The sequence below is a fragment of the Bos grunniens genome, chromosome 25 (genome assembly GCF_055505025.1).
Source record: "Bos grunniens cultivar Pamir isolate PY7600 chromosome 25, Bosgru_T2T1.0, whole genome shotgun sequence".
Taxonomy (NCBI): Eukaryota; Metazoa; Chordata; class Mammalia; order Artiodactyla; family Bovidae; genus Bos; species Bos grunniens.
Genome location: NC_141189.1, coordinates 6,778,840 through 6,800,599, shown reverse-complemented (window position 1 = coordinate 6,800,599; position 21,760 = coordinate 6,778,840). Strand labels below are relative to the sequence as shown.

The window sequence follows — 21,760 nt, the reverse complement described above, 5'->3', positions numbered from 1 at the left end:
TTTGGGGGGCAGGGAAAGGAGGGGAGGCACATGGGGAAAAAAAAAGGAAAAAAACAACCCAGCCAATTGCACAAAGCCTTTTCCTGAAAAAGCTCAGGCCCTGGGGTGATCGGGACATGTGGCTCCCTCCCCCAGCCCCTGGAGCTCCGGCTCTGCAGTCAAGGCCCCGATAGGGGTTCATCCCATTCCCGTGTGGAAGAGCTGTCTGGGAGGGGAGAATGGCTGTGTGTGGATATGTGTGTGTGCATATATATAGATAGATAGATAATAGGCTATATTAGAAAATTCTCTATGTATAAATATAAAACACTGGTATCCAAACATGACACCACAGCTAACTAAAGTGCTTGACGGCAGTTGGGCGTGTGTAAGTCTGTAGGTGAAATGATTCATCTAAGTGCCCAGAACGTGGCAGGAAGCTGGGGAAGCGAGAACATGGAGAAAGGGGTGCTGGCCCGAGCCAGGGCACGCTGGTCCCCCAGGGCCTCCTCGGCCTGTCTGATCACCATTCTGCGCCTCACCCCCCACCTTTGCCCTGCTTTCCCCACAGTGCTTCCGACCACGAGGAGAACAGCATCAGCTAGCTGGGCACTGGGGAGTTGTTCCCACAGGGGAGCACTGGTCAGCCTATGCCCACGGCTTCCTCCCCTGACAGGGTTCAGAGTGAAGGGAGCGCTAAGGGCACGAGAGGAGGACTACTGTCATCGTCGTTAATAATTCGAAAAATAAAACACCACGGCTCCTCTAGGCCTGGCTCTGTCATCTCGCCTCTGGGGCCCCACCCCTGCCTGGGTGGGAGCTGGAGGAGGAAGGGAAGGAGACCTGGGGGCGGCTGACCTGGGAAGCTGTCCTTTTATCTGCAAGCCCCAAGCAAAGCATTAGCGGCTCCGCCTCCCTCAGCCCCCTACCCTGCAAAATAAGACTCATCTGGTCTCAGACCCGCAGAAATGCCACAGGCAAGTGGTCGTCAGAGCTCCAGGAAGTAGAGGGGCCCCAGAGAGCAGGCCCCCCTAGGACACAGTGCTACAAGAATGGGTTGGTGGTCGGAGGTTTGGCGGCAAATGGGCTTGATGAGGATCCAGTCTGGAAAGAAAGAACAACCGCAAATTGTTAAATTAGGGAGGACGAGCTGGAGGCCACAGAGGACGTGTGGCTCAGGACTCCTTTCTCCTTCAAAATGACTGTGTGGAGGGAAGAGGGCAAATGAGGGAGCTAGGAGGCCAGTAGAGGGCATGGGGAGGGTGGATGAAGTCAGGGCCGAGGATCCCTGGCTGGGCCAAGCAGAGTCTCACGAGGAACGGGCATGCGTCCTGCCCCACATCACCCTCTTCTCCTGGAAGGATTCCATCTCCAACCCCCGGAGTGAAAGGCCACGTGCCCTCACCAGGCCTGGGCCCTGCCCTGGCGCACTCACCATGAAGGGGTTGGTGGAGATGCCGGCTGGCTGACTCAGTGGCCTCTGTCCCAGCTTGGCGGATCCCAAGTCTCCGAAGGAAGATCCTGGGAGGCAAGAGCAAAAATTCAGCTGACAGGAGCCCTGCCGCTCAGGCGGGTGCTGCCCAGCTCCCCTGTCTCCCTGCCGGGCAGGCCCAACTACAACCCAAGGCGGGGGGGGGGCCAGCAGGCTCTTCTCCAAAGTGGGGAATAAACATGTGGAACAATCAGAGGACACAAGCAGGTCCGTTGCTTCCCTGGGCTCCCCCTGCTGGTCCAAAATGGAACTAGCTGAGAGGTCTGGCTCCCTAATACATATTCCTAATATTCACACATTCACAGACCCGCCCAGAACCCAAGGGTGAGAATAGGGTAAGAAAGGAGGGCTTGGTCTGAACCCCTTACCATTCTGCTGCTGAGTCATCGAGGTCTGTGAGGGGAAGAGCGGTGCTGGGAAGGGGCTGGCGAAAGCCCCAGTGGGTGGCACTGTCTGGGGGAAGCCTGGCCCAGCACCGCTCACCCCAAAGCCTGGCCCTGTGGAGGGAGGGACGTGAGACAGGCGAGGTTCTGGAAGGTCGGCTGGAAAACAGTCCTTCCTAAGTCCCTCCAAGATAGGGAAATGGAAGCTAGTTTTTCCCTACCCAGAGGAACCTAGTGGAAGGACCCGGAAGGAGCACGAAACTCTCTGGCCTCCGTGCACCCTGCCAAACCCGCCCTCTTGGGGCCTGTGGGTCAGAGGACAGGCTAGTTAGGAGCGCAAGCACAACACGGAACTGGGGTCCGCTTTCCGCCACCTCTTATACTGCACAAACCACAGCAAGTTACTCTCACCTCTGAAACGGGGACCATTCCTATCTCCTAGGCATGACTCCTGTAAACATGAAGTAACGGTCGAGAGCCCTAAGCGTCGGGCCCGCCACGTGGGTCAACTTGGCAGGGAGTATTGTTCTCTCCCTGGCTTCAAGGTTTTTTGATAACAACCAGGAAAAAAAAAAAAGGAGGTGGCGGCACACTAGCATGACTTTGGAGAGAGAAAACTCCGGCTGAGGAGGGCAGGAAACAGAGCCGTGGTTTCAGGAGGGACACAGAAGGGAGGAGGCTGGACCGCCGGGGGAAACAGGGTTGGAGGAAAAAGCATCACCACCACTACCAGTCAATGTCAACCCTTCTGAACCGGCTCAGGGAAGAGGCAAGCTGTTTTTTCTAACTCTGAAATTCCGTGACCTGGGTGTCTACAGTTTTTGCCCACTAAGTGGCTTGGAAGTTAAACCGGTCTGGCCTGGGCTGGTGACTCTGGAGAGAGCTAGCGTCAGGGGATAGTCTGGGAGGCTTACCTGTGGCCAAGCCATTGGGCTGGAAAGGGTTGGTGGAAGGCAGCTGGGTGTGAGCAGCAGGTGTGGTGAAAGGGTTGAAGGCTGCTCAGGGTGGAATAGGGTAGAGGTGGGAGGAAGAGCTGGTTATTTTTTTCCCGTTTGGTTAATATCATAACTGAGCATTCCTCTAAAGCCCCGTGTGCATCTCTCCCCACCCCCTCCCTCTAGAGTCCTCAATTTCCTCTTGGCCTTAGATCCCCTCCCGGGGTCTCTACACGACAGACTCACCTCCAAAAGCAAGCCCTGGGCTGCCGCCTCCGCCAGTGGTGGCCGACTGGAGCGTGGGGACCTGGCCAGCCATCCCAAAGATGCTGTGACACGGGGAGAGAAGTCAGCATTGCACATCACCCAGCTCCGAGGAGGTGGGCTGGGCAAGGAACCAGGAGGTGCAGACCCCATCCTGCCGGACAGGAGGAGCTGAGCAGGGTGGGATAACCAAGGCCAGGCTTTCTTGGCTGGCTTTCCTGCCCGAGAGCGAGCTCCCCGACGTCTGGACCTACCTGCTGGGGATGCCTCCAGCTGATGCCCCCGGCCCCAGGAGACTGCCCACATCTGCGAGGCTGTTGGGCTGACTAGCAGGTGCGAGAGGAGAGGCACCAAATGGAGTTCCCTGGCTGCTCCCTGGGCAGGAACAGGAGTAAAACAGGGGATGCTGGCGTGAGACAGGAGGGAAGAGGCCAGAAGAGGGATAGAGGTGGGGTGCAGTGGAGGGGGAGGGGAGGGATGGCATGATGGCACCAACAGGGTCCTCTGAGCCAGCCCGTTCTTCCCCTGATTGCTCAGTTCTGGAGGGCTTGTCTCCCACTGAGGATTCTAGGCAACGTGACACCCAGCCCTTCTTAGTCTCCCTAGTGCTGGAAACTGCCACCTCCGAAAGACAAGCAGTTCTTCCTTGTCCAGGTCACTGTCCCTCCTGCTCTAGTTTGGCTTACACTTCCCATTTTTTCCTTATGAGACGGAGAAGTTTGTCTTTTCCCTAAAGCAGAATTTCCATTTATGGATAAATCGTATGTAGCGGCAGGTAGGGGTGGGGGAGGCACTGTGAAGGGCAGAAAGGTTCAGGGTCACTTGGGAGACTCAGGGAACATGCAGATGCCACTGGAGGTGCTGAGCATTGGTTTCCAGCCTTGCCAGCATCCTCCCCTCTGGGGAGACCTCTCTGATGCCACAAGCTCAGATCACAGCTGGGGTGCACTGCCCATGGGCCAGTGAACTCTGTCTTCTTTGGGCCTTCCTGACCCCAATATTTGATTCTGGTTCTTCTCTCCTAGAACCTTGTCCTTTTGCTTCCCAGCACCTGACACGTTTGTAGTGATGTATTTTACTTCTGTGTCAACTGGTCCCCATTAGACCAATTCCATTGCCAGGAAATTTCCTTACAGATATAACTTACCAATGCCCTCCCCCCTCCCCACAACTGCAGTGCTGTTTAATAGCAAAAGACTGAATCATCCTAAATATTCACTAACAGGAGACTGAGTAGATAAATCATGGTATAGACATAAACTGGACAGCGATGCAGCTATAAAAAAGAATGAGGAAGCTCTTAACGTACTGATAAAAAAAATCTAACAGTACTGTTTAGCTAAAGAAAAATCAAAGTGTAGAATAGTATGTATACTATGTCGTAAAATGTGTAGTAAAAAAAAACAAAGAAAATAGGACAATAAAAATGAGTAAGTGAAGGCTGCTCCCTCCTTTTCCCAGAGCCAGGGCTGTGGAGAGGAGATGAGACAAGAGACCAGCGTGGGTCAGGCTGCAGAAACATTCTGTAAGATGGGAAACCTTTAATGTATTTGTGGGAAAAAAGGAACATGCCAGCAGGGGTGGAGAAAGTGGAGGTCAAATTCAGATAGGAAAGTTCATGGGACGAAGCCTTGCAGAAGGCGGGAAGGGGGCAAGAGGGAACCTTCACAAGGGAAGATACTTCCTCCGACACAAGAGGAAAGAGAGGGACAGGAGTGAGTTTCCTGGTGGCCGGAGGTTGACTCTCGTCTCCCAATGCAGGTGATGCAGACACGATCCCCAGACTACAACGCCCCGCAGGCACCACAACTTGAAAACGTCCAACACGTAAGCCAGCACGTGCCACAAGAGCGTGGAGACGTCTATCACGTAAGGCCCCCAGGCCATGATGACGTGGAGACGAGGCCCACACGCTGTACAACTACAGAAAGCCTCGCGCCTCCCCCCCCCCCCCCTCAACCACGGAAGACCCGGCACAGCACCACCCCCCACCCCAAAAAAAAAGAGGGAAAGGAAAAGTTAACATTCAGGGCTAGGAAGGAAAAGCAGGGCCAGGGAGGTTCTCAGATCCATGTGGTTGCGTTCTGGCCCCCTCACACCTTAGCCCTGGTTTCTTGTCAGTGAAGTTTGGGGTCCTGAGCGCCTCAGAACTGTACTGTGGACCTCCCTGCGCTTCCTTTTCCCAAGAGTGAGGCTGCCGCGTTTGTGCAGATACCCCTGTTAAGGACACCTTCCTGGTGCTGGGCACACCTGATGGGACGGCCTAACGTGGACGAGCGGAGAACCCGGTGGGGAAGTCAGGCTGCCTGCCGCGAGGATCCGGGGACGGGCTGCTTCCTGAGGGTCGGCACTCGGGGGACAGTGCTCTCCTCAGCCCTCTCCCTGCCCACCCCGGGCTTTCCCGAGGGACACGCGCTGGGCTGTAACACCCACTGGTCTTAAGTGAGGACGACTGCAAAACCAGCCGGGCTGTGGTGGACCTTCGGCTTCTCAGACTCCAGGCCCTTCCTTTGCCCGACGGACTCGAGGTACGTGGACCTCCCGAGCGGACGCGGCTCCCTGTCCTCCCTGGGGCCCGACCCTTCAGCGCCACTCTGGGCCCTCGGGTTGGGGTGCTCCTCGCAATGAGGATCTGGCCGGCCGTCCTCGCGGCGGGAGCGGGAGCTGCGTGCCTCCCGGCGACCGCTAGAGGGCAGAGCGGCCGGGGCTCGGGTGATACCTGCGCGCTTGCTTGTGGGCACCTTGACCGCGCGGCTGGGTGTGTAGACTTGCCTCCTCACAGTTTCAGAGGAAACCGCACTTTTAGAAGCCTCCCCTTCTCCTCCCCCTCAAAAACATAAAAATATAACCCGGCACGTCAGGAGAGACGCCCACGTCTCCCCGAACCTTAGTGGTTCCTCGTGTCACCCTCACAGAAACCCCTTCGTGACCGTGGTGGGCCGAGAAGTGACTTGGATCCGCCCCTGAGCAGCCATTCGATTTGGGCCAGGGCGCCGGCCTGGTGAGCCAGCTTCCTCGACTGCAAACGGAGAGCTTTCTTTCCTCGAGGAGATGACAGCCGGGTGCTCTTCGGGCACCTCTGGGGCTGGCGGGCTCGGGGTCGGGCGGGGACTGTCTGTTTCTTGAGATGAGCAGACACTGGACCAAAAGTCCATCCCAGGTTCAGCCTGCGATGGCTCCAGGGCTGACACCTTTATTCTCTCCCTCTCTCTTTTTAAAGAGCCCCTTTAATAAGCCCTCTTTTTTTGGCCACACCTCGCGGTACGCAGGATCTTATTTCCCTAACCAGGGATCGAACCTGAGCTCCTGCAGTGGGAAGTGCGGATGCTTAACCTCTGGCCTGCTGGGGAAGTCCCCTAAGCTCTCTTTAATCAGTTGTGCTAGGAATGCATTTCTGAACGACTCCTTTATTACCACCTTGTCATAGGCTGTTTCCTTTGAGGTACCATTCCTGGGAATACTTTTCTCTTGCTAAATTGTATATTCTGGTACCAATTTATATTCTTAAAAGTAGCATACCTATTTCCCCACACAGTATTGGCGATTATTAATCTTTAAAAACTGTGTGAATATAGTTCTTATAATTGTATTTTCTCTGATTAGTCAGGATGAGGATGTATTCATGTTTTTTTCTGGGTATTACCTGCTTCTATCCCTTGGCCATTCTATTCTTATTAATAGGAATTTTGAAAGGCACATTATGGTTATTGGCTGTTTGTCTGTTTCCATGTTGTAAATATGTATCCTCTCCCTATCTGCTTCATGCCTTTAAGGACACGAAACATTGTTTTGGGACATTTTTTAGGACATCTTTGTTGAGGTCATCTTTTACCATATAGAATACTCTGACCTATGCAGCTTCTCCTTGTTAGAATTTATGGAGATTTTGTTTCCCAGTGTATGGTCAAATTATATATATATATTCTTTTACTTTTTTAATATATATGGTCAAATTATAAAAGGGTTATTATGTTTGAAAATAATATGATATATATTCTTTATTTGTGTTATAAAGTTCTACTTGTATTTCTTAAGTCAGACTTATTAAAGTGTTACTCAGATGGTTACCTTCCTTCCTTCTTTCCTTGTCCATCTACTCCATCAGTTAATTTTGTGAGAGAACCTATTATAATCTCTATCTGTTGGTTTATCAGATTTTCATTCTAATAGTTTTTGCTTTACGGATTTTCAGGCTACCTCATCAGTTACTTTAATTAAGTTCACGATGTGAGAATTTTGTTGTGAATTTTAACTTCTGTCAATATAAAATGTCTCCTCTTGTTCTATTCAAAAAATTAAATTCAAAACAAAAAATCAACCAGTTCATGCTGGGAAGTGGTGGGGGCTGTGGGCAGAGCAGAATCAGAAATCTGTGCTGTGGGCTGGACTCTGCCTCTCTGTGGACTGATGACTAGGGAAACCGCTAGCTGCTTCCCCTGTAAAAAGGGTAAATTTGAGGGGTTCCTCCCAGACCTCAAAGCTCAAGGGTCTGAGACAGAGTCTCCTGCCTTGGGTCACTATGGGATGGGAGGAGTAACTTACCAAAGCCGTGACTTCCAGTTAGCATCCGACTGGCTGGCGGTGAGGGTGCGGAAGGGTAAGGGCAGGTCGGTGGGGAGGAGAGAGAGAGTCAGTCACTGGCTGTCCCCAGACGTCTGTCCTCACAGCGCTCCCGACTGCCCTCCAGTGTGCAGGGTGCCCAAAGGGAGGGGGCAGCCCGAAAGCTCCGGAGACGGTCATTTGGGAGCTTTGGGAGGGACCGAGTGCCTGAAGGGCCTTTAGATGCTCCTTCATTCACACAGCAAGAACACCGAGACATGGAGTGGGCAGGCCTCTGCTCTAAGAGGGATGGGTGAGGCCTTCTGGAGACTGCCCTGGACACTGCTCCAGCCCTTGCTCTGGGGGCCCTCTAGGGGAAAGGTCATGTCCATTCTCAGGTCCGAATTCTCAAGTTTTCTAGTCTCAGTCTCTCTTACTTCCCAGTCAGCAACCTCCTACCCACACAGCCCGCACAACTCCTGCTGTGCTTTTAGCCATTTTCCTTACATGAAAAAGAAAAAAGGAACAACAGAGCCCCTTCCTGACAAGAACCTCATCAGACTCCTCTCATCCTTTCCTGAAGCTTCGTCTCTTTGTGTAGTTCTCTGGGCTGGTGTGGATGTGAATGAGGATGATGTATGGGTGTGGACAATGGAACGCAGTCGCCAGAAAGAAAGGAAGCCAGAGGGGCAGAACTTACCTGGGGGCGCCGGCGGGGCCTGGAACGGGGCTTGGCCAGCTGGAGGAATGCTTCCAAATGCAGAAGAGCCGGGGCCACTACCGAAGGCATCGAAGTTGGCAAAGCCCCCATGGGAAGGCGTTTGGCCTGTAGGTGGAGAGAATATGAAGGTTATGTTTATATAAAATGTATGTAGTTTGTATCATACAGCTGCCAAGAGCCACTCAATGAGACATCTGCCTCCCCACAGGGCCCTCTTCAGAGGGAGTTGGCAGGAGCCTGGGGCAGACAGCCAGACCCATGCAGAGGGAAAGAGGCTCTCAGAGCCTCCAAGTTTACTCCCCGCTTTTTATCCTTACTCCATGAGGCATTAACATTTTTGTCAGGGTCTAGTTTGGGTGGAATCGTGTGAAAAAAATTTTGTTGCGGGGAAGGGCTTTCAAAAAGAAAAAGGGAAACTAGAGAACCACTTTGTTCCACCCTCTATTGGCTACTGCTGATCTTCGGGAAGGGGGCAGGGAAATGGAACCTGTCATAATTCCCTTGCCCCATTTCACTAGAGAGAAAGTAAGAAAAAGGCTCTTTCCAGTTATCTAAAAGGAAGGGCTAGGAGCCCCCCGCTGTCATGCTTTTGGTCAAACTCCCTAATGTAATCCTGGCTGTACTCATCTGACCCTCACCCTCCAGGCTGTGATGCTTCAGAATCACCATCTCGTTCACTTCTGTGCAGAGCTGGAGCTAAGTAAAATTCCGTGTCTGATGGGGACAAAAGTTCTTGTCCCAAGTCCCACTTACCCCCAAAGGCTGGGAATGCAGCAAAAGCTGGTGCCACCTGGGGAGCAGCAAAGGGGTCTCCACCAATGTCAGCCAGCAGATCAGTACTGGCTTTCTTGACCGAGGAGGGGGGAGGAGGTTGAGAGCTCCGGGGCTGGGACGTCCGAGGCTGACTGACAGGCTTGGAGAAGAAGGCAGTACATATAGCATTTGGAATCCCAGTCATGACCCAGGCCCCTGCATGGCTCCCCTGGCTGTCCCCAGATAGGCAAGTGGAGAGAGAAGAGAAGGAGAAACTGCCCTCAACCAAGAGGGTTCCTGGGCAGAAAGGTTGCCTCAGCCCTTCTCATACCTAATTCCTTTGTCCTCTCAGGACAGCCAGTCCCAGAACCACACACTTTAGAGCATGAGTCAAGGTAACCCTGAGATACATAGGGACGGCACCCAGCAGCAGCCCCTGGAGCTGCTTGAAGCAGTGTCCTGGCCCCTGTGTTTCTTTGGAGGAGTGGTCGGGTTTGAAGTTGATACTCTGACTTCCCTAAATACCACTTCCTGTTGGGTTCTTTCTTCCAAAATACACAAGTCCAAGGTGAGAAATTTAAGACCTAGGTCTCAGCAGGGCTGAGAACCCATTCACGCCTCCTGGATGATCATCTGCTAAGTCCAGGGGATTTGATTTAGGAAACTGACACCCCTGTCTCCCAAATCCCATAATAATGTCAAGGGCAGATCTGAGCGTTACCTGGCTGGAGTTGGAGGCAGCAGCTGAGAGAGACGGCACAGGATCCCCCAAAAGTGTGCGGGGGGGCTTGCCTTCTGGGATGGAGCCCTGGACGGGGGTGGAGGTGCTGCCTTTGGTGTAAGTGGGCCCCTTGACTTGGTCTGGGGGGACATACCTTGGAGAAAGAATAGTTAGGCAGAGAGGAGGGGTGAAACCTTGAAACCTAGGACCTTGCTCAGCTTAAGTGCTTGAGAAAACAGGTTATAGCAAAGTCCTTTCTTATTTTCCCTACTGATTCTCTTTTTTGAACTAAAGGAATCTGAGCGACACAGGAGAGTTCTGCCCAACTTGAGCTTCTCCTTTACTCTCAGATGATCATTATTTTCCTGCAGGCATGTTGTTTGGTTTGCTTTGGCTTGTGCTGGGCTTCCCCACACCTCTCCCTCCTCTTTCTGACAGGTCAAACCATCTGGTTTCAAATAATAACAATCTGCAATCAGGCTGACCAACAGGTGATCCTATTTTCCAGTTTCCTACTCAAGGGCCCCCTTTTACTTCCTGGGCGTGTCTTCAGGTTCTTCTTTCTCTGCCACTTCATCTTCTAAGCACTTAGCATTTACCCTGCTGGCTCCTGGGACTTCTGATAAAATCCCCTTCCACTCCAGTGGATGTGGTCTCTACTTGGGATGTATCTTTTTTAATCCCAAGGACACTCCCAGGAGGGACTACAGAATGCTGTTGTGCCCACACCAGTCTCCTCGCTCTCTGCATTTTCTTCTTCACCGCATAGTTATCCCCAACCATACACACCCCCCAGAGATGGAACAAGAAGTGGCATGTGAGGGAAGAAAAGGCAAGAGAGAACAGAGATGCTGTTTCCCCACAGGAAAAAAGGGCACTTATAAAACATGGGTTGGACAAGTAAATCTAGAGGCCATGTGCTCTTAGCCAGCCACCTCTCTCTGTGAGATCATCTGAGCTATAAAAACTAGTCCACACTCCACAGTTGGGGAGACTAGCTCTCCCCTCCACACAGTCTTCTGTCTCCCCAAAGGAGGGGGATATCAAATCTGTAGGGTCAGTGACCAAGAGCAAACTGTCCTTTCTTGTACCTTTATTATTTAGAAGTCAGAATTCAGTCCTAACTGAATCTGAGTGGAACAGACTCAACCCTCGTCTAGCCTTTGAAAGAAGCCCCAGTTCAGCTCTGGAAAGTGGACCATAAGATGAAGTGTCTTGGACACGTGTCTCTAGGGTAATCTCTTTCCTCCTCCTTACCATCTCTTCTTTTCATATTTTTCCTGGAGAAATTCCTTCACCTTCTGAGGATCCCTGGAATCTGGTATTAAAGATGTCCGAGCGTCAAAAAGACCCAGCCAGATCTTCCTGCAAACCTAAAGGGAGGAAGTCGAGTGACAGAGGACTTGGGGCAGAAAGTGTGAAGTGGGAATCATACCATTTCCAACTCACCCATCAGTAAACATTTATGGAGCGTGGACGCCACATGAGCATCTGGGTACAACTACAAAACAAACATGATCTCTGTCCGCGCAGAGTTGATAATCTAATGGGGAAAGTGTCTCAGATAAATACAGATACATTTATAATGACACATGGTGACACGTCTTGTGAAAGAAAGTACAGGGTCATGAGAATTAAGGGAAACTAAATTTGGATGGGGGTGGGGTCAGGAGCAATCTTCAGAGCTGTGGCTTCCAGAGGCTCTTGTTTGCACTCTCCAAGTAAGCCCATCAAAGGAGTACTGCTCGCACCAAGGTTGGAATCTTCCCACCAGCAGATTTAGCTGGAGAAGGGGTTTAACGTACTCTCAAGTAAAGACATGGGCTTACACCCAGTTGCCGAGGCTTAAGTCAGCAGAGCTGGCTCCAGGAGCTCCTGCTCAGAGGGGCCGCCCGGTCAACTCTGAACGCTCATCACTGTGGAGCATCTCTCCCTCAAGGGTCATCCCAACAGAGACTGCGCCTTCCCCTGATTCTTCCAACAAGGGGCCCAGACAAACCCTAATTTGTATAACTAAGATTCTGTAAATGTATACATGTATATACGGTAAGATACCTTACACACTAAAAAATAAGAGAAACTCTAACCGAAAACTGTAGGGGCTTTCCTGTGATCTGAGGCAAAACTCTGCTGACAGACAGGGCAAGTACAGCCTGGAATCATTGCGGCAGTGGCAGCTCACCTCGTTTCCACGGGCTTGCAGGAACAGGACTTCAGGCTCAGTGAAAGTCGTCATGGAGATGGACTTGACTCTGTGAGGGGGGTTCAGGCCTCTCCTGTGAGGGGGAAACAGAACACAAGAGAAGCAGAATGCCGTTAGCACTGCAGGTCTTCCTATGGGAGCAAAGGGAGGGGACAGGATAAAACCACATGTAAACGAAACTCTCTGACTGAAGCTACTTCTTAATTCAAGGAAAGAAGGGCGGCCAGAATGTTTTGGAGGCTTCTCCTGAGAGACAGGGAACCCCAGTCACTCCCAAGAAGAAGGTAGAGCCTGTCCATCCAGAGCCGCCTCTTGGCTCAGACCCCGGCAGCTGAATGTTCAGGCTGAGGGGTACTTCAGGGAACTCAGGTGTGTGACCATTTCCCACTTCCTGCTTCATCATTGTTTGAGGCCTACAGCACATGCTCAGGGTCCCAGAATCCATAGAGACACAAATCTTTCAAGCAGGAGGGAATGCAAAAATGAAGGCCCCTGATATTCCTGATAATACCAACGCATAAAATTTGGAGACAAAAAGAGTCCCTAGGCTGGCTGCTGCTCCTCTGCTCTACGCAGGAGGCCATGTGGTGGAGGGATGGAGGGCGTCCCTCTCTTAGGAAGTGATTTCTGGGAAGAGAAATACTCCAGACTTTGCTCTCACTTCTAGATCTTGAAACGAAGCAAGAGTCAGCTTCAACCGTGAGCTACGAGACGGGCAGGAGTCAGGAACATGTACCCTGTAGGGATGCTTTTGTGCCAGCCCTGTGTTTTCATTCTGTTAACTCCCTGGGAGTCCAGCTCTGCCCACAGATGCCCTGTGGAGACTACAGCCAAGCCGGCTTCCTTCCTCCCACTCAGCTCCCCTCCGGAGTGTACTAACGGAAGCGTGGGGCTAAGCCAGGCATGGTTTCAGAGGTTCCCCTCTGCTTACCTTCAGTTTTGCTCTAAATCTACCACCCTCAACAGATTAAAACACCAGTAGCTGAACCAAAACAAATAAACTGGACCTTGGGGCCAGAGTGAAAGACCACGGGTGCACGCATGAAAGACAGTCCCAGCTGAGAGGCCTCTGGGTTTTTACTCCCCGGAAAAAATGGGCAAAGCAAGACGTGAAAATAAAAGTAACTCTAGAATAGGGTCTTGACTGACACCCTCAGGAAAGTAAACAGAATTTACCAGATAGAAATCTTGGGAAAGGTGGAGAAAGCACACGTCTGAGCTTCCAAGTGCACACACCGAACAAAGGTGATCCCGGGAGCTGGGCAGAACGGCAGCGTGGATTAGTGTAAGTGAAGGCAGCCCCGGTGGGAGAGCAGACGGATGACAGGGGGCGAGGTAAACGGTGAAGGGAAGCTGCTCTTCCGGACGATAGGTTACCCTTTATGGGATTCTAACCAAGGACAGGAAGGACGCTGGAGGCTACAACTGGGGGCATTTTCAGCAATTCTGCTACTAGACTTGGATGGTTCTCAAATTGACCCTTTAAAAGATAAGCAATATCAAAGAGGATAGATGCCCTGAGGAAAGATGAGAGCAGGGAAAACCAAGAGCCAGGCTCTGTAACTCAGTGTCAAACAATCGCTCTTAAACTTGATTTGACCTGAAGACTGTCTTCTGATTGCATTTCAGAGAGATTCCAGTTTTTCCTCCTAAGCCTCTCTCAGCAGTGGCTGGATTCTGTTTGTTCCAAAGTCCAGACATCCTGCTTTGATATTCTTTCCTTTGCCCTTTCTCACCTTAGCCTCCATGCCCTTGCCCCAAGAGTGCCAGGCCTTTCTGAGTTCTCAGAAGAGTAGACAGAGTCCTCTGTTCCTATGAGCCTGGGCTGCCCTGCCACCTCCCACTAACAAATATTTACTCTGCTAAATAAAATACCAGGCATTGTGGAAGGCACTGTGGGGGATACAAAAATTACAGGACTTGGTCCTTGATCACCAGGCACTTGTTTCCAAGAAGGGGCCAGGGGAGTCTGGACCAGGGTGCTTCCCAGTGCACCAGGCACACACAGCCAGATCAGGGAGCGTGTGGCACCAGGCCGCAGCAGCGAAGGAAGACAAATGGTCATGGGAAAAGTAAAATGGATTATGTTTACACTAGAAAAACAGATTCTAAGCCTATCACAAAAAAGGTCATTGACATTTCCTGAAAGGACAACCAGGAACTGTTAGCAAAGTGTAAACAGGGAGGTGTGCTTCCTTGGGTGGTGGGGGGAGGAACTTGACCCACTCATCAATCTAGAGGAGATGCTTAGAACAGAACTTCCTATGGCTGAGCTTGGACTGGAGGGGTTTGGGGGGTGGGAGCAGGGAGGGGGTGGAGACAGGATAAAGGCAAAGCAGAGAAAAGAAGTGATTTAGGTGCTTTGGGCCTAAGGAATCTGATGGAACAGGATGTTTCCATAGCACAGTACAAAAAGCACTGCTCTGACCTTGATGTCTGTAGACTGGATTATGTATAACCAGAGCCATGGTTTGGGGGCAGGGAGAGTCTACAAGGTAACACTCCGCAGCCCAGGAAGAGGGCCTAGTTACACAGCCCATGAGTCAGAGCATTTGTCTCTGAATCACAGGGAGGTCACTGCTGGCTGAGAGAAGCAAGTTAGAAACGAGAGCCCCTCTCCCCTCGGGAGCTGAAAGCAAATGATCTAGGAGTGTTGTGTGTTACTTGGTACATACCAGGGTCATGCACTGGGGCCAGATGGGAAGCACTGGCCTGGAATTAAACACACTGACTCTCCAACTTGCAGCTGGTCTCCCCAGCATAACTCTCAGGTTCGCCCCAAAAGAAGAAGTGAGAGCTCGCAGGAGGCACTGCCCTTTGGTTATCACAACAAATATATTCTGTTATTTCTAACCAGGAGGAGCTGGGGAAATAGATAAAGGTATTTGCCCAGAATAGGGCAACTTTTTCTAATTGAAAGCAAGGACATTACTAGGGCTCAAGCCTTCAGCCTTTTTCTACTTCAGTTTCTTTTACACAGGGCACATAAACGGCATTTGGAGTACTCTGAATCACTCTCTGAAGTACTCAGAATTGCTTGGCAAGTGAAGTGACTTGCAGAGATCCTAGTCTGTCCAATCCTCTCTCTTTGCCTCTCTCTCTCCTTTTGGCTTCTGTTAGAAGCATACTACTATTTCTGCAAATACCACAACTTTTGTTTCTCTGTGGTCATCACCCTCAAACTGGCCCATATTTTGCTTCTATCTTGCTTCATAAAAGCCTAAAACCTGCCCAGCTACTCAAATAAGAAAGTTCTGCCAGGTCGACAGTGGAAAAAAACAGTTCCACCCAGCACCCAAGTTCCTTCATTTGTTCCAGATTTGAACTTGGGCATTCCTTACCTCTGAATATTTGTGTTCAAATGAATCTACCCTAGACTGTGTTTCTTTGCCCCTGGGATTCCATTTCTCTGCCTCTGAGCCAGGTTCAGCTAAATCAGGTTTGCTCTTACCTTGGACCCAAACATTGCCAAGAAGAGTCCCTATTTAGGAAGGCTCCCCCACTACCCTGCTCTGGGGTCAATTCACTAATTTTAGGGAATTTCTTCCAATCGAAATTTCCCTGCTTTGACCCATTTCCTGAAGCTCTTCCTCAGTGACAATAATAAACAGTTGCCTTCATATAGAGACACATTGAATCTGATATTAGCAGCTACTTTCCTCTTTAGGCTCAATCTTAGACCTTTCACATCCCCCCGCTTTCTTCTCATCCCTTTGGTAATTTATTATTTTCTTAGGAGCTTTTCAAGTTCTCCAAGGGCCCTCTGTGATAAAGTGCCTAAATCTGTAATTTTAGAGACTCTGTCCCTCTTGCCCAGCAGAAGTGAATTTGAAAGGTGAAGTGCAAGGGGATGGAGGGACAGCCTAAAGTAAGGGCAGGGCATACAGGCATACATCCCCTCTCCAACCCCAATAGATGGAAAAGTACTGAATTATTGAACAGCATATTATACCTTTTCTTCCATGGAGATAAAAGTGTTTCAGTTAGAAACAGCTACTAGTGAGGCAGACAGGGAAACTAAGGCAGCAGGAGGGTAGCAGCTTATCACAAAGAAAGAGCTGTCAAGCTCATCTCTTGACACCCAGTCCAGAGCTCTGTCCATCTAAATCCTGACTTAATCCCATTGTCAGAGTAAAGATATAAAGATGTAGAAGACATAAATATCCGTTACTGAGACCTGAATGATGGATTAAAGGACAGATCCAAACAGACAGGTCAAGGAAACATGTCACATACTTGGCTGAAAAACTGGTGCCTAGCCTAGATGCCAATGAGATCTCAGGCCTCGCCATCTATTTCCTTTTCAAGAAAAGTGGTTTATCCATTTTTATCCATTGAGGCATCCAAGCAAGCTGGAACAAGAGAGAACACTGAGGCACTGCTCTGGAAAGAAATCCTTTTCAGGGGCAATTTTTACCCCTCCTGAGCTTCAAATGGCAGACTCATCTTCTAGTATAAGAGTTAGAAATATAACTTAACAGGCGAGTGCATGAACAGATTGGGGAGATTAAAAGGATCTATATCCAGGTTAGGGAAATTAGGTATTGGAAGAAAACCAAATGAATAAAACTAGGTCAAATTTGGGACCTACAATTGTGGCAGCATGTATGTAAATTTAGCAACGGGAGAAGCTAGCAGCTTCTCTCTCAGGCCCCCACACCCAACACTGTGGGTTTCTGCTAGAGATGAGGAAAAAAATGTCTCATTTAAAAAAACAGCAAGAATGAGCTCGCACATGCAGACAGGAAGGCATATTCATACCTACCCACCACCAGTCCAATCTCCATTTTTCTTCAGATCTTAGGAGATTCAACTTTGGCTGCAACTGTCAACTTTGTTGTATCAGTCCATCAGGCCAGATGGGACCCTGGCAGTTCTGCTTACTGCCCCCAGAACACTCCATCCCCCTAAGTGCTTGATATATTTGTAACACACTCAACAGAAAACTAGCTTTCAGAAGAAAGCCAATCCTGCTGTCTCCTTTCTCTACCTATACTAAAGTATATGTCAATATCCCCTTTATATTAAGAAAGAATCTTTCTTCTCTTTTCATTATGCTACCTCAATACGAGCTCCCATCAGTCTCTAGCCTATGCTGAGCTATAGTTTACTTCATAGCGCTTATCAATACCTGCATTTATATGTTTGATGATTTATTTAGGGCCACGGCCTCCACTAGGATTCAGGCCACCTGAAGATGGGACTTTGTCAGTTTTGTTCATTACCATATCTCCAGTGCCTAAACTGGTGTCTGAGGCTTCAGAGACTCTCAACAAATATTTGTTGACTGACTGACTTACTGACTGAATGTGCAAGCTACTGGCCTACTACTACGATTTCACTTCCTACCACCACAAAATCCTAATCTGTAGGCAATCAACCATGTGGATTTAAGATGTTAACTGGTGTGTGGATCACCATGGAGACATGGCTCTTCAGCATCTCCTGGGCTGTGTGCCCCCTCTTCACACTGCAGCCAGCAAGCCCCACCTCACATTCTACCTGTGGCCCACCTGCCAGCTCCCAGCCCTTCCCAAGGGACATCAAGGGACACAGGTAATACTTTGTGAAGATCCCTTTTAAAGCTTTCCACGCTTTGCCCTACTCTATGCTAATTACAACTCCAATTGGAAAGGAGAAGGAGAAGGACCATCAGAATCCAGTCTGATGGTCGCAGCCAGGGCAACTACGGCTTTCCTGTGGAGTTTCTTTCGATATTTCTCTCTTTATAACCTCAACATGCCTTCACAGTTGAGCTTCATTTATTGGTCCAGCTTCTTGACCTTTCACTCTCCCCTCACTTCCTGATAACAAAGGATTGGCCTAACTTCTCATTTCCCAGCCACCAAAATGTGTTCCCTAAAGTCTACCACCTTGAGAATCAGTGCAAGTGATTCTTATAATGCTTTACCAAAATACTAAGCAAAAATGTCCTTTCTAAATTGTTCTGAAACTAAAAAAAAAAGGCGGGGTGCGCTGGGAGCCCCCACCATTGGTCCTATAGGAACTTCAGTTCCTGAGGAGTTAAGCCCCTAGCTGGACATATACACGCTGCAGACAAGAGACAGGCCTCTCTGTTACAGTAACCAATCCTTACGTCATTGTCACCCAGTGTCTGTCCAGATCGCAGGTGTTTGACTTTTCACCAGTGAGATCAACAGTGACCACAGCGGGAAGTGGTAAAGTTCTGTAAATTGTGCAATGACATTTAAAGAGTTAACTCTTCCAGCAAAAGAAACCAGGTTGTAAATGTGAGCCAGATCCCTTGGCCCTCCATCTGTCCTGGTTGAGGGATATTCATTATAGAAGTGAAGTGTTGTCTATGCGATACTTTAAACCAAGGTCTAGAAAATAATGATGTCAGTACTTGCCCTTTATTCAGTGTTTGAGGTTTCATGCCATGGCAGCTAACCATGGCAATGAACTGACGCTGTTCCTGACATTTTCTTCCTGGGACCTAGACTCTGATCTGCCATCAGTTTTATCCCCCTGCTTCCTTTTACTTCTCTACTGAGTCTGTAATTGGATTTGCCTTTTCATAACAGGATCTTCAGGAATATGCTCTTTCTACTTTACCCTATAAGTAGTCCTAAACTTTGCTCCTGTTCTCTTCAAAATACTTCAATATTTTGTCCCAGTCTTCAGTCTCCATCCTCCTACTCCATTTGAGCCTCTATATCAACTTTTGACAAACTCCAGTTTGCTTTCTAAACCACTGTCCCAAGAGCCACAAAACTTTTACTTACACCAAAGTCAAGTCTATCCTCACAACATACAAGTAAAGTTGATCAAAACATAAAAGTTTGGTAAAGGAGGTAAAAACCAAATAGAGAAATAATCCTAAACTGTATGAGGGGACCTGGATCCTCATTTCTGGTCTGCCATGATCATAACTAATGGCAACAAATGCTGAAAACAGCAACCCCCATCTGGCATTGGATAAGTTACTAAACCTCTCTTTGCTTCTGTTCTCCCATCTGTCACCCAAGAACAATACTGCTCCCTTCTTGGCTCCTAAAGGTGAAAGAAGAAACAAGGAAGGCACTCCTAGTTAAAATAAAAACCAACCAAACCAATGTATTAATACTAAAAAAGTAAAAATAAATCCCTTGTTAAATTTATAAAGATAGACATATAGGCTTGGTATCAAATTTTAGACATGCATCTAATAATAATAATTCCCTAAGGGGAAAAAGAACTTTACCATATAACCAGAAATCTAGGCTAGAACTGTGGCTCTAAATTAGCTCAAGTGTGACCAAATACAGTGCCAAGGGTAGCACTGCATATTATACAAGGGGACCCCCCCACCCTGCCCCAATCTAGAAGAGTTGCTAGATGCTACTACCAGGAATAAGCTGTGGAAACAAGGAACTTGAAAGTGTAAATTATTACAGTTAAGGATGGCTCATCCAGATCCCCAAACCTCTGGAAAAGTTAAGTTCTCTGAAGAGGGCAACCCATCAGCATTCATCTCTCAGATTTGTAAGAAATTTCCCTCTGGGTAGCATTCCAAAGTCCTGAAAGATTAGGATCTGTTCCTGAACACTAGAACATGGCCCTTTACCTAACATTATCACTGTGCTGTCAAACTGAGTCTTTCCTGTTGGCCCTCCATCTACACGAAGTTCCCTTGGGGGTGTTTGTCATTCTCTGGCCCTTTAAATCTGTGGCCCTCCACCCCCACCCCAGTTTCCTTCAATTCTCCCCACTTTCGGATCGCTCCCCCTCCTTTAGGGAGTTTCTGCAGTTCTCACGCTGTCTTTCCTTTCCTTTGCATCGCGACTCTAATCATGTCTTGTTGCCCCTGATCCTTTCCCTTCCCCGTGACGCCTCTGCAGCAGACGACCCTCTCGGCACATCCGTCGTGTCTCAGGCCACCCCGCCGCCCCTGACCTCGGCTCTGGCCCTTCGCCCTGGGTCCCGATGTCCCCAACGCCGACTCTCCACCGCTCTTTTCCCGGTCCTCCCCCCACTGTTCCCCGCATGCCGGTCCACTCACAAGAGGCCGGAGCAGGTGGTGCAGACGAAGCTGCCCACGGTGATATCCACGTAGGTGACCCCGCGCTGGGCGCACTCGAAGCAGTGGCGGTTCCCGGCCTGGCTGCAGCCGCCCAGCTCCCGCACCCGGCGACACCACACCTCCGAGGCCGCCTCCGCCTCCGCCTTGACCCCGCCACCCGGCCCTGGGCCCTTCTTCGCCGCCATCACCATGGCTGCTCAACCCCTCAGACCTTCTCCCCGCAAGTCAGCAATCGCCCCTTCAACCACTGCCGACTTCCCGCCTCCTCAGCCGCCTCCGCACGCCAGGCTCCCTTGACAGAACCTAGGGAGCCGGCGGCATCGGTGCGAGACTCCTCAACCCGCACCGCCCTCCCTGCTTCGCTGTTCTGCACGCTGATTGGCTAGTCGCCTCCACCTCCTCATTCTGATTGGCTCGGCTTTGGACGGCCTCGAGGTGCGGGAGCCACCAACGCCACGCCCCACTGCCTTCAGACCTCAGGCCTCTCGGATTGGCCTGCAGAGACCCTGGCCCCGGGAACCGTGCGTGCTCTCTCCTTGTTCCCGCCCCCTCTCGCCACTGCCTCCAGGGCGGCCCGCCTCCCACACACGATTGGTGAGTCCTAGGAACTTTGGCCCCAACGCTAACTCTGACTGGCTGTAGAAGCTGCAAAGATAGCGCGCGAGAAAGAGTGGTGTCCCGCGCTTGCGCAGCTGTGGCCCTCCTGGCGCATGATGTTAATTCCCGCTAAATTTCAAAGGACTAGTTTCAGAAAGGAAGTGGCCAAATGAGAGGCCAAGAGGTGGAAGAAAAGAAGGGAACGCTCAAAGGAAAGGAGGAGAGCAATTGCTTTATCAACGCTTTTTATCTTTTTTAAATCCTACTCTGATGTAGGAAATCTCATTTTACGGACAGTCTTAGTGTACCACTTGGTATACGTCACACGACTGATTTCTGATCTGGGACGTGTGACTTTGGAAACCCTACATTTTACCGCAATGTTTCTATCCGTGAAACAGTATTTGAGTGTTCATTTGGCAAACACTCACTGAGTAGTCTACTAGGTTAATGCACTGTTGTAGATCCTGGGAGTACAGCAGTAAACCAACCAATCAAAGTTCCTATCCTCGTGAAGCTTACATTCTAGTAGGGGAGGCAGACAATAAACAAAGAATCATCAGCTCTGATGATTGGAGAGGATCAAGGTATTGTAAAAGAGAATGACTCATTGGGTATTTTAGATTGATTAGGGAACCATCTCTGACCCAAGTGATGTTTAAGCTAAGACCTGAGTAACAAAAAAGAAGTCAGTTATGAAATGGAGCAACCCAGGCAGAAGGAAAAGCAAGTGCTAAGGCCCTAAAGCATGAGGCAGCTTGGTGTGTGAGAGCAGCAAAAAAGAAAGTAGAGGTAGTCCAAGGAATACATCAGCTACAGCAAGGGATGCAGGTTCAATCCCTGGTCTGGGAAGATCCCACATGATGAGGAACAACTAAGGTTTTGTGCCAAAACTACTGAGAGCAGACTTTAGAGTCCTTGCACCTAGAGCCAGTGCTCTGCAACAAGAGAGGCCAGGGCAATGAGAAGCCAGCGAACGGCAACTAGAGAGTAGTTACGGCTGCCACAACTAGAGAAAGCCTGCACATAGCAAGGAAGACCCAGAGCAGCCAAAAATAAAGAAATTTTTAAAAGTAAAATAAGGAGGAAAAGGGTATATGTGACCTCTCTCTACTATTTTTATAAAGAAAGGAAAATGCACGGTGCCTGG

The 21,760-nt window shown here is 49.9% G+C and overlaps 1 protein-coding gene and 1 long non-coding RNA gene across 7 annotated transcripts; one reads left to right on the top strand and one right to left on the bottom strand.

Moving 5' to 3' along the window:
* AGFG2 (ArfGAP with FG repeats 2) lies at nt 1-20,365 on the bottom strand. Of its 6 annotated transcripts, none has more exons than XM_086374192.1 (13): nt 19,993-20,365; nt 11,970-12,063; nt 11,045-11,160; nt 9,788-9,941; nt 9,067-9,226; nt 8,293-8,418; nt 7,596-7,628; nt 3,308-3,428; nt 3,036-3,118; nt 2,769-2,849; nt 1,840-2,013; nt 1,415-1,500; nt 1-1,083 (listed from the first exon to the last, which is right to left on the bottom strand). In XM_086374192.1, the coding sequence occupies exons 1-13, from the start codon at nt 20,202-20,204 to the stop codon at nt 1,024-1,026; spliced, it is 1,500 nt and encodes a 499-aa protein (XP_086230318.1). In that variant the 5' UTR covers nt 20,205-20,365; the 3' UTR covers nt 1-1,023. The 6 variants fall into 6 exon arrangements, with proteins under 6 accessions (XP_086230318.1, XP_086230320.1, XP_086230322.1 ...); XM_086374194.1 differs by having other exon boundaries at nt 1,840-1,968; XM_086374196.1 differs by having other exon boundaries at nt 20,225-20,365.
* On the top strand, nt 4,512-7,120 carry LOC147344873 (uncharacterized). The gene is made up of 3 exons (XR_015154351.1): nt 4,512-4,578; nt 4,815-5,581; nt 5,969-7,120. It is a non-coding gene; the product is annotated as an uncharacterized LOC147344873 (long non-coding RNA).
* Nucleotides 20,366-21,760: the final 1,395 nt, after the last annotated feature.

Bases quoted from the DNA above. Each gene is read 5' to 3' on its own strand.
- AGFG2 (XM_086374192.1), bottom strand. From the start codon at position 20,204: ATGGTGATGGCGGCGAAGAAGGGCCCAGGGCCGGGTGGCGGGGTCAAG. The intron at 7,629-8,292 runs GTAAGTTCTGCC...CCTCACCGCCAG, and splicing joins GGCCCCGCCGGCGCCCCCAG to CCAGTCGGATGCTAACTGGA. The intron at 2,014-2,768 runs GTAAGCCTCCCA...ACTGTTTTCCAG, and splicing joins GCCCAATGGCTTGGCCACAG to CCGACCTTCCAGAACCTCGC.